Genomic DNA, 17,464 nt, shown 5'->3' with positions numbered 1-17,464 from the left:
AGCCTAATTAGTCAATATTTGGACAATAATTCACAAATACAAACGAAACGCTACAATTGCGCATTTATGGCAAAATGTCAATTTTGCCTATCCCAAATTGGGAACTAAACAAGGCCTTGATTTTACAGCAACTTGGTGTCTTGTATATGTTTTTTTTTGTTTTTTTATACATGTGTATCTGTTCTGGCCTATTGGCATGATTGGCTGACCGTGGCATCAACTACTTTATGATTTGAATCCTTTAATTTCCTGAATTTAACCTGCTGGCAACAAATGAATTCTCCATCCTGCATTTGACATAACCTAATGCTGGATTGTTCGTTCCAGTAGGCACAATAGGCGTAGAACAGGTCCAATCCACGGAAACACTAACGACTAGCAATTCAGGATCCCATCATTTCCGGTCGCCCAGCCCACCGATACGGGGGAGCTGATGATAGAGACGGTTCCAATGGAAAAGTACGCGGCCATGAGACCCAACTCCCATGCTGAGCTGATTGTTTCTGCTTTCCCGTGCGCTCGCAGCACTCTGTTCGACGGAAACAGCAGCATCAGGCGCCGCAAGGTTACGAACGACGTGCCGATGCCCCAAGGCAACCATGCCCGGCCGTTAAATCTTGTATTCCCGCGTACTACTTGATTACCTGGTGTTCTGAACCGTACGCGCAGAAGCAGAGATGTGGGCGCGTTTCTGGTTTTCCATGCCGGCCGAGAGGACGCCGCCGCCGCCACCGTTTACGCCCCCACCGCCACCGCCGGCGCCGCCTCAGTACGGCCCTCTTCCCGAGCCATCATCTGTCGCGTCGCTGTACGCGCTTGCCGGCGACTTCCTCGACCGCGCCAAGACAGCGCTGGTCACTGGCGGGCCGGCGGGTCCCGATGCCATCTCCTCGACGTCGGGCGCGCGACGTGCCGTGTCCGAGCTGACGGCCCCCGCCTCCAGGGCGGCCCCGGCCGCGACGAAGAATGACAAGAGGACCTTTAGTTCTCGGGCCGTGCACTGGATCATCGTGGGGCCCGTGGTGGCTGCGGTGCTTCTGGTTCTGTGCGTGGTGGCTTGCGTCGTCCGGCGGCGGAGGCGGCGGCACCGGCGCCGGCCGGTGCTGCCAGCTCAGCTGCCGCCACCGATGGTATATCACAAAGGTATGTCCTACAAGGAGGTCAGATGTACAAGCATCGTCTCTGCATGTTCTTGTCAGACAGAGTCGCTAACCGCTCGCCTGCTTTCGTGCGTGCGTACCCATGGCCAATTGGCCATGGAGTTTCAGATGGCCTGACATGGCCAGTGCTTCAGCAAGCGACGCCATCGGAGTACTACTTCGCGCAGCAGCAGCGGCCCACGCCCCCCCAGACCAGCGGCACGTTCTCGGACGCCGGAACTGACCGCCACCATTCCGTCGACGTCGTCACCGAGCTGCCGACTGGCGGCTCGCACTCGTACGACCAACTCGCCGCCGCGACGGACGGGTTCGCTCCCGGCAACATCATCGGGCAGGGCGGCTTCGGGTGCGTGTACAGGGGGATGCTGAACGGCGCCGAGGTGGCGATCAAGAAGCTTAAGACGGAGAGCCGGCAGGGGGACCGCGAGTTCCGGGGCGGAGGTCGAGATCATCAGCCGCGTGCACCACCGGAACCTTGTCCCGCTGGTTGGGTACTGTATCTACTCCGACGAGAGGCTGCTGGTCTACGAGTTTGTCCCCAACAAGACGCTCGACTCCCATTTGCACGGTGAGTTGCTGGAAGTTCTTGGTCCTCAGTTCTGCATGTATGCCTGTTCGATGAATGTTCTTGATTGGACTTTGGCTAAACTAGGCCTGTGCATGGGTGCATTTACATGGATTTGGTGGGTTTTTGACCCACCCATTTAGGGCACGTTCGGTTCGGCCAGTTTAACCCGGAATGCAGCCCAATTCAAGCAGATTGGAACGGCCCGGAATGGAGACAGGCCTAGTTTGGATCCGCTGTTCGGTTAGATCTAGCTCGGAATGGAAACAGGCCCGGTTCGATTTTCCCTCTCTACTCACGGCCCGGAATCATTCCCCACCTCCTCCCCTCCGAAACGGACCACTCGCTCGACTCTACGCTCGCTGCTCCCCTGCGCCTCTGCGCTCCATGGCCATGACCCCGCCGTCGTGCCTCCACCCATGGCCCAACTACGCCGCTGCCCACGCTTCCCGGTGCCTCTACGCCCCCAAGGCCGCCGGCCTGCTGTCGCGACCCCGGCGCCGCTGCCGCGCCCCACGGCGCCTCCACCCGCGGCCCGACTGCACCGCCGCCCGCGACTCCCGGCGCCTCCGCACCCTATGGCCGCCGACCTGCCGCTCGCGCCCCCAGCGCCGCCGCTGACCCGACGCCGCCGGCTTGCCCCACGCGCCCCCGTGTGGCCGTGGCTGCGCGCTCCTCTGCGGCACCAGCTAGCTGGCTGTGCTTGCCGGCATGCCGTCAGCTCTTTCCTCTACTTCCTCACCTCTGCCGTTGTCGCCGCCTTGCCCTTGTCGCTCAGCCCCGCACCGCCCCGGGCATCGATGCTGACCAGCACGCTCCGCTTGTCAGCGGTGATGTCGAGGCCAAGCGTGAGCGAGCAGGGGTTCTCGTCGGTGTCCTCCTCGGCCGTCGCGCCGCCGGCCGTGCTCCCACCCCCGCTCCCCGTGGGCTTCGGCTGGAACACCTCCTATTGCTGTGTCACCGCGTACGCGGCCGACGGTGACCCACGCGGGTCCGCCACGATGGGGTAGTACCGCACAGGGCGGCAGGCAGAGTGCTGGCGGGCCCGATGGGCTGCCCGTGATGGTGGTGGTGCTCATACCCGGCACCGGGCGGCCACGAGCCCCAGACGTAGGGCACCGGCGGCACCACGGTGTACAGGAACCCTGGCTGCGGCGGTGTGGCCGGTGGCGACAAAGGACCGATAACACTGGCGACAAAAAGACGTGATGTGCCAACGTGGTGCGGTGACCATGTGACGCGCGACGCTGCAAGTTACCGAACAAGATGACACTGAGGACACAGCTACATGCAGCAACTTTTTTCTCCCTTCCCAGGAAGGACAGGCTGCTGAAGCGACTAGAAGGGAGAACACCTGAGCTGACTCCCCTACGCGGATTGATTCCATCTGTGCCTGTTCGGTTTGAGTGGATTGGTAGGATTAAATCCTGACCGGATTGAGTGGCACATGTGGAATCACTTGAACCGGGTCTTGAAGTAATCTTGGTCGGGATCCAATGTGGCTGAAACGAGGCCTTAATCATCACTTTAGATGGTTTGGGTAAGAATGTATTGGGTGGGTTAGTCGGTTCAAGGAACCAACCAGTGCTGCTGTGCCGCCGCGTCGTAACCAGGACCATCGCTCCATGATCCTCCGCAAGCATCCCTCCATGAACCTCCGCACGCATGCGCTCAGCCATTTTGGTTGCCGTCGTTGCACTTGCCAGTCCCACGCGGTCGCTGTTATTGCTGTCTCGCACTTGCCACTCGCGCGCGTGCGATCGCCGATGATGTTGCCATTGCTCGCGCGGCCGCCGCTGTTGCCTTCGCCTTGCTGTCGTCACTCTTCACGCTCGCGCGCGCCGCCGCCGCTGCCGTCGTCATCGCACTTGCCGGTTGTGCGCGACTGCTGCCACTGCCGTCGTCACGCTTGCTTGCCGCTCGCGCGCGATCGCCGCCGCTCCGTCGTCGTGATTGCCGCTCGCGCACAGCCACTGCCGCTGCTACTCGTTGTCGCGGGCACCGCTCACTATAGATGGCCAAACGGGCGGCCCAGCTCGGCCTGGCATGAGCCCGATTAGGCCCGGCCTTCTTAGGCCCGCACAGTAATCGTGCCAGGCCGGGCCGGCCCACATACCGAAGGAGCAGCCCAGGTCCGGCCTGCTGCCTTCTTAGGCAGGCCATGCCGACCCGCTAGCCTGGTGGGCCTTAATAGGCTCGCCGTGCCCCTGCCGGCCCGCGGCACGGTTCCGGCTCCTCTTTTCCCGCCGTGGCGGCAGTGGAGGGCCATGGGACCAGCGGAGGGGCACGGCTCCGGGGGCAAGGGGAGGCGCGGAGGCCGCGACGTGTGAGCGACCGGTCGGCCGGGCCGTCGGGGGCAGGGGGAGGCGGTGGAGGCTGCAACAAGCGAGGGGCCGGCCGGCCGGGCCGCCGGGGGCAGGCCGACAGGTGGAGGCGGCGGAGGCAGGGGAGGCGTGGAGGCCGCCGGGGGCAAGCCGGCAGGGGAAGGCAGCGGAGGTGCGGAGGCGGGGGAGGCGTGGAGACAGAGGTAGTATGGGGACGGGGAGACCGAGGAGGCGGCTCGAAGCAGCAGGAGCGGAGGGGTGCGGGACTACTTACGGTCGGCCATTTATTCGGGGTTTTGGCCGGGCTGAGGCAGGCCTGGGAGGCCGTGCCGCCCGTTTATGGCCCACGGGCCAAATGGGACAGGCCGTGCTGGGCCAGCCCACGAGCTGAGGTAGTGGCCCGAGTCCAGCCCGTGGTGTAGGCTGGGCTGGCCCAGCCTAGAAGGCCGCCGTGCCAGGCCGTGCCTGGACTGGGCCAAAATGCCGTGCCGTGGGCCAGCCCATGGGCCGCGGGCCAAATGGCCATGTATACCGCTCACAATGCCCACAGGCCACACCCACGCGAGGCCTATGCGTCGTGGAGGACGAGCCACGGCACTGGCTCCGCCAGCCAGCCCGACGGCGGGGACATGCGAAAGGTGCTGACCCATGGGTTTAATGGATTTTACCCAGATCCACCCAATCCATATATCAAAAATTTAAATGGGTTGGATTGGGTGTATGACGGGTGGGTTGGGTGGATTTCACGATCCATGCACAGCCCTAGGCTAAACTCTGATCAGCGACTTACTTTTGTGCTGATAATTTGACATTGAACTTTATGAAGGGCACAATGGGCCACCGCTTGACTGGCACCAAAGATGGAAAATAGCTGTGGGATCTGCGAGGGGTTTGGCGTATCTTCATGACGACTGTTAGTCTATGTTATGCCCATTTCTTGTTTTTTTCAGTTTCGGATCCAGTACCGTAGTACGGAAATCTGACGAGCTACTTCGATAACATATTGCCAGGTTATCCTAAAATCGTACATCGTGATGTGAAGGCGTCCAACATTCTTATTGATCATAATTTTGAGCCCAAGGTATCATTTTCGCCACGGAGAAAAATATTGCAAAACATACCAAAACAGGAGGTGTATTAGGAGTTCTCTATTGTAAAAGAACCAATTGAACAACATTTCAATCTAACCTTTGGTGTAATTTTCTTTGTTATCTAAAATCAATTGCCCAGCATTTCGAGCTAACCTTTGGTGTAACTGTAACGTAATGCTGCACCTGAACAAATTTATGCAGTTTTAATTGAACTTTTGGAGTCTGCTATTAAGTTCTTCACTCATGGTTGATCTTCAATATTTTCAGGTTGCCGATTTTGGGTTAGCAAAGTATCAACCAGGAGATGACACGCATGTTTCCACAAGAGTAATGGGAACTTTCGGGTCAGTCCTTCTATCGTTGCCATTCTACACTCTACAATACCATTCAAGAATTTTCTATTTATTTGTTTGTCATAAACATCTTCAGCAGATGAGCGTCTAACCACAGTCTCTTCTCCTCTTTCCCGCAGGTACATAGCTCCGGAGTTCTTGTCTAGTGGAAAACTAACCGACAAAGCGGATGTTTTCTCTTTTGGCGTCCTTCTCCTGGAGCTGATTACCGGAAGGCTACCGGTCCAGTCATCTCAGTCCTACATGGATGACACATTAGTTGGTTGGGTCAGTCCATTAGAAACAAGTTCCTGATATTTGAACTCTATTGACATCCATGATCCATGGCAATTGCTCTTACGTTATGGTCTTGTAGGTTTAATCTGATTACCTGAAGGCTCATTCCAATGTGATTGTTTCTGCAGGCTAGACCCTTGATTTCACAGGTTGCAGAGGGCGGCAGCCTTCAAGCCCTTGTCGATCCACGACTTGGAAGCGACTACGATCCTCCCATAATGATGCGAATGGTCGAGTGCGCTGCGGCTGCTGTGCGTCAATCTGCACAGCAGCGTCCATCGATGGTTCAGGTTCGTTCACTGACCATACTCCCCTGAGTTCCAACGCCTGTGGCCTGCTTCAGAAGTTTGATACCATGTACTCTGCAGATCCTTAAAGACTTGCAAGGTGAAACACGAGCGGACTAGGCCGGCGCGGGGGGGGAGGGGGGGGGGGAGCGGCGCGGCGGCGCACCGTGGAGGAGCAAGGCCGACGCATCGGGGAGGAGCCAGGCCAACGGCATAGTCGGAGGAGCAAGGGTATAGCCGGCAACGTCAGCTGAGGAAGAAGATAATATGAGGTAAAAAAGAAAAGAGGTAAAAAAAGAGGATGATAGATAGACCCCGCAACTGAAAGATGAGATATATTGCTAACAATGTTAAAATGACATTGATCCCGTCCCTCTCAACCCCTTCCAACCTGGGTTAAACCTAACCCGGGATGAACCCAACCCGTTCCGCTTATCCCGAAACCAAACGCATGCTAACCTTTCTCACGTCAGCGGCTGAGCACGGAGAGGCCACAGAGACCACACGGGAGGAGCAGCAGCGAGATGGCGGCGGCGGAGACCTCGGGCACGGCGATAGGGTCCTCGGGAAGATGGGCGCTCCACGGCAAGACGGCCCTCGTCACCGGCGGCACACGCGGCATCGGGTACGGCTCGCCTCGAACGCCCATCTCGTTTTTTCCCCACTTGCAAACCCGCTACGGAGGTTCACTCGAGGACGCGTGCGTCGCAGGCGTGCGGTCGTGGAGGAACTGGCGGCGCTGGGGGCGGCCGTGCACACTTGCTCCCGGAAGGAGGAGGAGCTCGGCGAGCGCATCAAGGAGTGGGAGGCCAGGGGGTTCCGCGTCACCGGCTCCGTGTGCGACCTCTCCGCGCGGGACCAGCGGGAGCGCCTGCTCCGTGAGGTCGCCGACCGCTTCGGCGGCAAGCTCGACATCCTTGTGAGTCAGAACGAAAACCTCGCTCTAGTCCCCGCTTGTTCCTCTTTCTTAGTTCCGATGTCTAATGTGGTATTGAACTTTGCATCATTTCTCTTCTGTTTTTTCTTTTACCTGTGAATTTATATTGTCTATACTCACCCATTTAAAACTGTGAATCTGTGATGATTACTATTACACATAAAAGTATGTTTGGCAACGGTTAGGAATGGAAATGCCAGTTTAGGGGATCGAGTTCCTGGTAGGACTAGGGTTGGTAGTTCTTGTTTTTGTCTCCGATCTCTGTTTGGCAAGAGAGTGGGAAATTGTAGCGTGTATGACATGCTAAAGGCTAAAGCAAATCACAATGAAGGGCTGAAATTGCACCCATTTTGTGTAAAGATCAATTCCCGCTGCCCATCTTGCGGTTGAATTAAAATGCTGGGAGTTAGACCATCAGTTTCTCATTCCGCATCCCACCTCAATTCCTATTCTGTCTTTAAAGCCCTAAACCCCAATTCACATTCACTCGATTTCATCCAATCAAACAAGATTTTGGATTTGTCACATGGCATTGATGTTAGTAGATTTTTCAATAAAATGTATTTTCATTGAGCATTGTTGTAGCATTTATCAGTGACATGAACAGCACTAGGGTATTGCAGTTTATGTACTTTGTACGCCAATTGTGGAGCATTTGTGCGAAGAGAATTGCAGGAAGCTGATAAACTTGACCCTTGGCTCCCTTTTTCTTGAAACCTGCTTGGATCCCTGCACATGTAGTAATCTTGTCCATGTGAATATATGGAGGTCCAAATCCGAATGAGCTGTTAGCAATGTCCTGTAACTTTGATCCTATTCAAGTTAGATAACGTTCCTGTAACTCTTATCCTATTCAAGTTAGGCAACGTTCCGTCGCACACATCCCTTGTGACCTCAGAGAGGTTCACGGGCTCCCCTATCAACTTGTGATCCAGAGAAGACCAGCCATCATGGTCTTTGGCCATTGGAGTCCACAACCAACTAAGGTCCCAGGTGCAACTCATCCTGAAATACTAGCCTAATCGGTGAGGATTGCCCACATTATATTGTGGTTCCCCCACCATAAATTTCCAATTTGGGACTGAACCCAACACTTCCATGAAAGATTACTATGAATTAATGAATTAATGATATGTGGCTCCAGGAAGGTACTCCCTGTTGAGATGTTCAGTTGAATTAATGATATGAGAATTGATAGTTTTGAATCTAAGTTGTTCATGGTGGCACTGTATCGGCTGTTGTCTAAAATCTGGCTACATTTTTGTCTGCAAGTTATTTGTAAACCCTACATTTTGCTTATTCTTCATTTGATCTTTCAGGTAAACAATGTGGGAACAAACATAAGGAAACCAACCACTGAATTTTCTGCAGAGGAATACTCATTTTTGATGGCCACTAATCTGGAATCTGCCTATCACTTGTGCCAAATTGCACATCCTCTTTTGAAATTGTCTGGTTCAGGCAGCATTGTCTTCATATCATCAGTTGCCGGAGTAGTAAGTGTGTTTAGCGGAACTATATATGCTATGACTAAAGGTAACAGTTGAAGCTCAATACTAAATCAGCCTATTTTTTCTTAACCACATATGAACGCCACTTGCTTTGGCACTTGCATGCATAACCAGCTAGAAGTATTGTTCAGGTGCCATTAACCAGTTAACCAAGACCTTAGCATGCGAATGGGCGAGAGACAACATCAGAGCCAACTCTGTTGCCCCGTGGTACATCACGACTTCACTTACTGAAAAGGTGGTTGCTTCTATTGCTTGTACTAATGTGTCGAGCTAGTACCATATTTTGGCTCATTAAGTGTAAACCTGAATCCTTTAGTCACCTGATTATTGCTTCTTTGTGCAGCTATTGGAGAGTAACTCATTCAAGGAGCAAGTTGTGAGTCGAACTCCGCTTGGGCGTGTTGGAGAACCTGGAGAAATATCAGCACTTGTTGCTTTTCTTTGCATGCCTGGTTCCACTTACATTACCGGCCAGACGATCTCGGTGGATGGCGGTACGACTGTAAATGGGTTTTGCCCAACCAAGCCCTTCTAGGTGGAAGCTACTATGGTGGTGTCCTCGGAAGTTGGAACTTGGAACAAAACCTAATAATATCATGAATCGGTCATGATTATTGTTCAATGCATAATTCTATCATAATCATGTGAAAAAGGATGTCTTGAGATTTGATCGGTGCTATGCAAATCTATGATCTCGCCGACCTGTTTGGCTAGTTAATTTCATCTGTGATCTATTCTATATGTTCAATAGCTACTGACAAGTGGGACCATGATATTGGGTATTCCATTCTGTAATCCCAAATATTACTGCTCTCCCAACAATTGCAAATCTTTTGGTCAGCCATCAGTGATCAAGAACACCACATGGAGGGGCCACACAGTCCAGGAGCAGCAGGGAGATGGCTGCACCATAGATCGCAGGCACCACAATAGGGAGATGGGCACTACAAGGAAAGACAGCCCTCGTCACTGGTGGAACCCAAGCATCAGGTTCGGGTAAGACTTCCCTCCAATGCTTCTCAGATCTCCATTTCACCAGAGCGGCTGTGAGGCTTCACATTATAACTTGTGTGTTGCCCGCAAAAAAAAATTATAACTTGTGTGTGTGCTTGTGCTCCTGTAGGCATGCGGTGGTCGAGGAGCTCACGCCTCACGACACTGGGGGCTGCTGTGCACATGCCCTCCAGGAAGGAGGCGGAGCTGGGGGAGCGCCTCGAGGAGTGGGAGGCCATTGGGTTCTGTCTTCTGTGTCACTGTGCGGGACCAGGAGGAGTGCCATCCTGACCACTTCGGCAGCAAGCTCGACACCCTTGTAAGTGTGAATTACTCCCTCGATCCCATCTGTTTGCCCATCTTTCCATATTTCACTATGCTAATGTGATATTGAGACTGCATCGGTTATTTTTATCTGGAATTAGAATGTGTGTACTTAAGCATCTAAAACTTCAGGCGCTAATACACATAGAAACATGCTTGGCAGTGTCAGGAATGGGAGCATGGGTTTAAAGGATGAACTTGTGGTTGGATTAGGGTTGCGAATTCGAATTTTTGTTGGTTATGGCATTCTAACATAAATGAAGATATGAAGGGTTGAGGTAGTACCTACCTTCTGCAAAGAGCAAGTCCCTCCCAAAGTCTCAAGATTGGCAGCCCCTCGATGGGCTTAAATTTGTGGGAGGTGTACTCTCAATGTTTCATTCCTCATCCAATGCAAAGTGAGATTGAAACCCCTATTTGGCATTCATTTGCACCAAATTACATAAAGTGAAACAAGCTTGTAGATTTCTCACATGGAAATAAGATTAGTAGAAATGTAGAACTGTCAGCTTCCGAGTGAAATCTACCAGCAGTTTTAAATATATCCCGTGCTCATCTAGTTTCTACTCTCAAAATGCGTATCCGTGTCCATAAACTTACTAAATGTACCACCCCAGGTCCAAATAATCCTAATTAGTGCGAACTCACGTGCATGGTGGGGCCATGGGCTGTTAGCCAGCATGCCACACATGGGAGTTAGCACTAATTAGGATGATTTGAACCTCCAGGGATACATTCAGTTGCATTAGGAACACATGTCTACATTTTTAGAGTTTGGCAACCTGGATGAGAATGCTGAATGTGGGACAAATTTAGGAACCATTGGTAGATTCAGTCATTTTTTGGGGGGTTATTTTCTATGAGCCTTAGGTGTGCAGTTGAGACTACATCAACACAAAGATTTCCAAAAACAAGATGTTTAAATTGTGTGGATTTTCTTTCCCTGGAAAATGGATGACATTGTGAACACGATTCTGGAGCATTTGAGTGAAGTCAATTTAGGAAGTCATTAATCTTGACCATTCGTTCCGTGAACTTAAGCTCAGGCAACCAGAGAAAAGCAGAAGGTTGAGGAGTCATACTATTCAAGTAATGCACCAATGCTAGTGACATCCTTTAACTTTAACCCTATTGAAGTTGAACTTTGACATGCCCTGTCAGGTAGGTGTGTGGGCTTTTGCATAACTAATAACATGTTCAACTTAGCTGAAAATTACCTTCACATCGTCGGAAAGCAGGTTTCTGTTGATTGCACATGGGCAATTGCCATTTTGATCAGAGCAAAGAAACCATTCCATATCTAGTTACCAAGGTTTGTTTCTATATTAGTATCTCACGCATATTAATTCAGCGAATATTAGTTTTCAATTTAGGATGCCCAACTATAACACAAACTTAACACTTTTAGGGATTTGTGGTTCACTTAAGAATTTATCTCTAGTTCTTAACTGGTATGATGCCAGGGAAGGCTGCTACAAAATCACTAACATACATTTTGTTATAAAGGGATTTGCAAGTCCAGGAAAAAAATCCTAAGATGTTCTATTTTGTGTATATGTGCTGATATGGTTGAATCATTGACCAGAGAAATGTAGGGTTGAATTGAAGCTCTCGATGCACCATGTTGAGTGAGTGAAGATTTTCTTTAGGGATCTCCACTCTGTGGTTATATTCAAATCAAACTGAGTTTAGAACTCTCTAGGATTAGAAGTCTGCGGAATTAGAATATAAATACCCTATAAGGGTACAGCTTGGCCTGTTATTTTGTCTTTTGCATTTTCCCCTTTACTTTTGTAGTTAGAGGCATTTGTATTTACATGTTACTATGGGGGTGTTTGATACCAGCTAAAGATCAGCACATGTCACATCGGATATTTGGATACTAATTAGGAGTATTAAATATAGGCTAATTATAAAACTAATTGCACAAATGGAGTCTAATTCGCGAGACGAATCTATTAAGCCTAATTAGTCCATGATTTAACAATGTGGTGCTACAGTAACCATTTGCTAATGATGGATTAATTAGGCTTAATAGATTCATCTCGCGAATTAGCCCAGGGTTCTGCAATTAGTTTTATAATTAGCTCATGTTTAGTCCTTTTAATTAGCGTTTTCGATGTGACACTGCTAAAGTTTAGCACCTAGTATCCAAACAACACCTACAACCCCTATGTTGAAACCCTGCCGTTTGCTTATTCCAGTCTGAATTTGTTTCATGCTGATTTTTCCGGGTTTTCTTCGTTTGATCATGTAGGTAAACAATGTGGGGGACAAACATAAGGAAACCAACTATCCATCCTTGATCCTGGTTCATTGTACCATTCAATCAGAACCACGTGAAGAAGGTTGTGGTTACATTCGATTTGTGCGCTGCCTTTTCTTCCAGTTAACTTCATCTGCGATCGGTTCTAGACGTTCAGTGTTTTCATCGCTTTCATGTGCATGTCCTCAAGCAATGGCTGAACCATTTGAGCTGGTGACCCGGGTTAAATGCTTTGTGTGTGAGCTGTCCCGAGCCCTCGAGGACAACGGCAGGTGAGAAACCTGAAGGCAGCGTCCAACACTTGGCACCCCTAACGCTGCTCAGACAGCTGTTGGTGAGCAGAAACTTGCAAAATGGTTGCCACCCCGACAACTCAGCATGAAGCCATGAACGTCGAGATGCTGCGCGGCTACCCCTCCCACTGTCCCGGGCCTCCCGGCCATGCAGATCTCATCCGGGAAAGCGAAACGGAAGAAATCGACGTGCAAGCTCATTGAAAAAGCTTTTTTCTTCACCTGTTTTGTGCGAGAGAAGAAAGAAAAGTGCGCCCAAGGAAAGAAGAAAAATCTCGTGCGCGAATCCGAGGACCCAGCAGCGCGATCTCCGTGACAGCGAAGGTCGCGGCCCGGTGGGCGCCGAACCGAACACGTCGCGCGGCGCTCCCGGCCCGCGCCGGCGACACCTCCTCCGGTGCGCGATCGCGGCGCGGATCCTCCCTGAGCCCCCCGAGGACGCGCGACGCGATCGGGGGCGGGGATGCGATGCGTTATTGTGCTGGCGCGTGGTGTCGCCGTCGTGCCGGCTTTACGTGGCGAGCGGCCGCGCGTCGGGCACCGGCAGGCCCTCGGGTGTCGTGGTCCCAAAGCAATCCGAACCAAGCGAAGGGAAGCCAGGCAGGCCGCCCTGCTTGCCGGCTGTCAGCTGTGCGCGGACGCTGACAGATGGAACGGGTTGCGTCGTGAACATTGCTTGGCGCCTTGCACGACGACCCCGAAACCTGATAAAGAAAGAAACGAGACGACTCTATGATCGCTCGCGTGATTCGACGGATGCATCTGAAAGAAAGATGTATTGCCGTATCGATGCTCTGGAGAAAGGTGGCGATCATCACAATAGGAAAAAAGAAAGTTGAGGTTCTGCGACGAACCTGTCGCGTTTTTATTTTTATTTTTCTGCCTCACGATGATTTCTATCTTGACTCATCGTTATCAAATGTATTCCTCTGCTTTTCAGGCCATCAAAACGGGTGATTGACGAGCTGCTGAGTTTACGAAACCGATCCCCACAGATCTCAGCACAAAAAAGTTGCTGACGCAAGTGATGGACACAGAAAACAGAAACTTACTGCTATCATAGAGGCAGGATAATATGGCAGGCATCCTAGAAGATCTCAGTAGCGTCCATTACTCTACATGCGGTCCTGCCCCCGTGTCAGCTAGGCGGCGCCTCATTCAACCATGGCAAGTAAACAAAAGCATTATGAAACAAACAAAGGAAGCGTGAAGATCCACAAACCAACGTGTAAGCTCGCATCGCGGCCAATCACCCAGGAGGAAAATATCTCGCCTGGGAAACGGACCAGATGGCTGGCTGGCGTTGCGACTCGCAAAGCTGCCGCTGCCAGGCCCGTTGCGCAAGGCAACGAGAGCCATTGAACCCTGCGAGCTGCGCGCTGACGTGCCGCTGCGTCCGGCCAGAGCTAGATTCTAGAGCAACGATCGCGCCCCTAGGTAGGGCTAGCCTACGAAAACGTGGCTCGTGTCAGTAGGGACCCCCCCGACGTGGGGGGTCTAGCCGCAATCGGGAGCGAAAGGAAAGATCCAGCGCTCGCTCGCTCGCGCACCATCGGATCCCGCACAGTGCAGTGTACTTGCCCGCCGGTTCAGAGTGACTGCGAGATTCGGTTCAGTTCATCGACAAAAGATCGAGCGCTGTAAACCCCTGCTTTCTCGCACACGGGTTGCCGTATGCCCGTACCAGTATGGCACACCACACCTGCAAATCGACGGTGTCGTACAGCTGTGTCGCAAACTTGAAACTTGGCATGAGTAATGCGTATGTGGATCGCTCAACAGCGGCCGGCTTCAGCCTCAAGGCAACACAGGATACGGTCTTGATTTCGGATGTACAACTAGTGGAGTAGCACGTACAAGCCATTCGTGTATCGCCGTTCAATATCTCTGGTAATAAAAGCGCCTCTAGTTCCTGCAGTCAGTAGTATCTAGCTGTCCTGTCATTGTCGAAAAAATCTAGCTCCCCCGTTCATCAAGCGAATGCGTCGGCTCGACACGTGTCCCGTGGCGCGATTACGACCAACTGCCTTCTTTGTTGTTGGCTCTAATGTGCGTTTAAAGTCCGTGCTCGGATTTTAGCACACATGGCGTGATGGCACTGTCACCGGACAAGGACTTGTTCGTGGAGCTACGGTCGATATATGGAAAAGAAATTGCGAATCTACATATGATCCGCGTGCAGAGACGATGGTGTTTAGAATACGGGCATACGGCACGGGGTTAGCAGCACTCCACTTGGCAAACGCTTACGAGTAGGCTTTTTAGACAAGTATAAATAAAGTTTGGTTCGTTCACCACAGATCCGAACGTCCGTACATGAGTGCAATTAAGAATTCTCACAACGACAGGGTCTACTCGATATGGATTAGGAATAAATGAAACCTTTACAAAAATCTTATCCATCTTTTCTTTCTTTTTCTTCATATACTAAAAAAGAATTCAAAACGGGAAAATTTTCGTCATGTCACGAAGAATTCTACCTCCCGCATAGGAATGACAAAACATCTGGGAATAAACGATTGATTTCTATCAATAAACGTGCTAAAGCCCCAAACCATAGAGCGCTTGGCACGGGTGCTACAGAGAGATATTTTTTTATATCCCGCATTGAAAATCCTCCTTCCGTATTGGAATACATACATGATCAGATACTCTTGCCAAAGATCCTTTGTATTTCTTTTGTTTAGGTCAAATTCCTAACTAAAAAGATTCTATTCTTATGCGTTAATGCTCAATATCCAAGTGGACTTACAAATTTGATCGTGATCAATTGCTTTGTGGATTGTCTCTTGATTAGTTGGTGTTTATCCTCTCAATATCGCGAAGAAGATAGAAATGAAATTTCTAATTCAGATTAGAAAAAAAAGAATGAATATCAAGCGTTATAGTATGATTTTGAATACTCTAAAAAAGGAAGGAGGGAGGCAGAAATCGAGGCTTTTTTCTAACTTGATGGTAAGAAATCCCAGGATCTAGAAATTCATTTCGTACAATTGAAAAAAAAAGATTTTTCATCGGAAAGAGATCTACGAAGACTTTAGGGAAAATGTCAACATTTGCTGGCTTATTTGGCAAAGACAAATAGAGTACTTTATAAGAAATTAATCAGTCAGTTGGATATTCGGGAGAAGTAATTTAATCGTTCAAAATTTTCTTCTTATTTTATTTGTAGTCTTTATTTTATTAGTAGTCCTATAGTAGTATTAGATTTTGCATTTTGATGAGCCTCGTTTTGAGGAATTTATGGAATAATCCATTTCCATGAAAAAAAGAATAAGAACAAGGATATGAGTTTACCGCTTACAAGAAAATATCTCATGACATAATTTTTTATTTTTCTTGATCAGAAAAATACATGAAAAAGAAAGGAGGTAGAATTTTTTTATTATGGTTAAAGAAGAAAAATAAGAAAATAGGGGTTCCGTTGAATTTCAAGTATTCAGTTTCACCAATAAGATACCGAGACTTGTGAATTATTCAGCGGCCGTGGTTATTAGCAAGAACTTATTGAATCTATTGTTTGGGCTCACAACAAATTAAAAGTTGGTCAAAGTATCATAATTACCTTATCCCACACAAATTGTTTACCTATAGGTGGGGGTGCAAAGAAAGCCAGGAGTTTTGCCTAGAAGCAGCCACCCTTTAAAGAGTGCGTAATAGCTCATTGATCGAGCGCCCTTGTGTTGAAGATGAACGGCGCTAAGCAATCTGCCGAAGCTATGGGATGTCAAAATACATTGGTAGGGAAGCGTTCCGCCTTTCCCTTGCAAATACAGCTCTCTTAATCATTTCTTCGCAAGTACCTGCAGTCGCATTCAAGTAATTGTTGACGGCAGTTAGCACGTCAATTCGTGAACCGGAAGCGCACGGATCACTTGTAGCTTTTCCCTTAGAGTATTCCCTCAAGGTTTATCAATCCGTGGAACAAGTGGATTACTTGCTCTCACTTTATACCAATCTTGCTAACGAAACTGAGTATATGTATTGTGCAGAGAGACAAACTAAACTAATAACAGAGATTGAGACAATATAGCAAAGCTTAACACAAGATAGGAGATAGAGATAGATATAAGCATTCCCTCCCTAGGATCTAGGTTCACAAGAATATGCATCTACTAAACAGATGTGTGCTTCCCTCACTAGCTATTACAGCTATCACAGCGGTTACATGCTCGTTTGGCCTTTTCCCCACTGCATACTGCGCTCACACACACTATATTGAAGCTCCTCTGGAGGTCTCTTCGACGACGAAGCTCCTGATCAAATCTAAATCCATATTTCTTCTCTTGTGGCGGCGGCGGTTAGGTCTAAACTCATCGGGATCTCCCTCCTTGTTGAATGTCTTGGGTATTTATAGTTGGAGGTGTCGGTTAGGGTACCTTCGAGGCTAGGTATCTGTAAAATAACCCTAGGAACATCGTGGGTAACCTCCTGGTGAAAGGGCACAACAAGGCCAAAAACGGGCTAGGCCGATCGGCCTGGACCCATGTAGGCGGATCGGCCTACCCTGTTTTGGCCTCCAATGCCCGAGCGCTTCATACGAAAGTTGCAGATCTCGTCGAGCTATGCAATTTTCCCTGTAAATTCGCCCCAATCGGAGTTCGCATGAGGAAGATATGGTCCGTGCAATTTTCAGCTCCTCCTGCGGGCCTGCAATTCAATGTTCGTGTTTGGGCTTTCCAATATCCAAAGTCAGAGCTCAATTCCAACTTATAAAAAGACCCTTCATTTACATCGTATTTCCTGTGATTTTACAATATGATCAAAAACACAACACATATACGAATATGGGGTTATTTCAGGTGCCAAGAGGCGGGTTAGTATAAAAATATGCCTAAAAACACGAGTTACACGGTACTAAAAGTGTGTCAATAATGAGCATCAATGCCCCCTTGATATGTCTCAATTCAAATTTACTATTTCTATCTATTAATTCCACTCGGTTTCAGACTTGTACAATCCAAAATCACCGCAACCAAAAAATTATTCTGAAGGTCAAAAAAAATGACAGCGGTACGGCCACGGAGGAGCAGGTTTACAAGCTACAGGGATGCAAAAGCAAAATATCATGCTGTCGAAAT

The 17,464-nt window shown here is 49.8% G+C and overlaps 1 protein-coding gene and 1 pseudogene across 1 annotated transcript; both read left to right on the top strand.

Moving 5' to 3' along the window:
* The first annotated feature begins 339 nt into the window (after positions 1–339).
* LOC117840385 (proline-rich receptor-like protein kinase PERK1) lies at positions 340–6,353 on the top strand (annotated as a pseudogene).
* Positions 6,354–6,496: 143 nt separating this feature from the next.
* Positions 6,497–9,230, top strand: LOC117840386 (tropinone reductase homolog At5g06060). Its single transcript, XM_034720891.2, has 5 exons — positions 6,497–6,681; positions 6,768–6,975; positions 8,313–8,529; positions 8,636–8,742; positions 8,851–9,230. Exons 1-5 carry the CDS (start codon positions 6,581–6,583, stop codon positions 9,040–9,042), a joined length of 825 nt encoding a protein of 274 aa, XP_034576782.1. The 5' UTR covers positions 6,497–6,580; the 3' UTR covers positions 9,043–9,230.
* Positions 9,231–17,464: the final 8,234 nt, after the last annotated feature.

The sequence above is a fragment of the Setaria viridis genome, chromosome 9, assembly GCF_005286985.2.
Source record: "Setaria viridis chromosome 9, Setaria_viridis_v4.0, whole genome shotgun sequence".
NCBI lineage: Eukaryota > Viridiplantae > Streptophyta > Magnoliopsida > Poales > Poaceae > Setaria > Setaria viridis.
Note: the sequence above shows the minus strand (reverse complement) of the source record. Positions and strands in the feature narration are given on the sequence as shown.

Excerpts from the sequence above, each read along its gene's own strand:
- LOC117840386 (XM_034720891.2), top strand. The coding sequence starts at position 6,581 with ATGGCGGCGGCGGAGACCTCGGGCACGGCGATAGGGTCCTCGGGAAGA. Across the intron at positions 6,682-6,767 it reads GGCGGCACACGCGGCATCGG|GCGTGCGGTCGTGGAGGAAC; the intron begins GTACGGCTCGCC and ends CGTGCGTCGCAG. Across the intron at positions 8,530-8,635 it reads TATATATGCTATGACTAAAG|GTGCCATTAACCAGTTAACC; the intron begins GTAACAGTTGAA and ends AGTATTGTTCAG.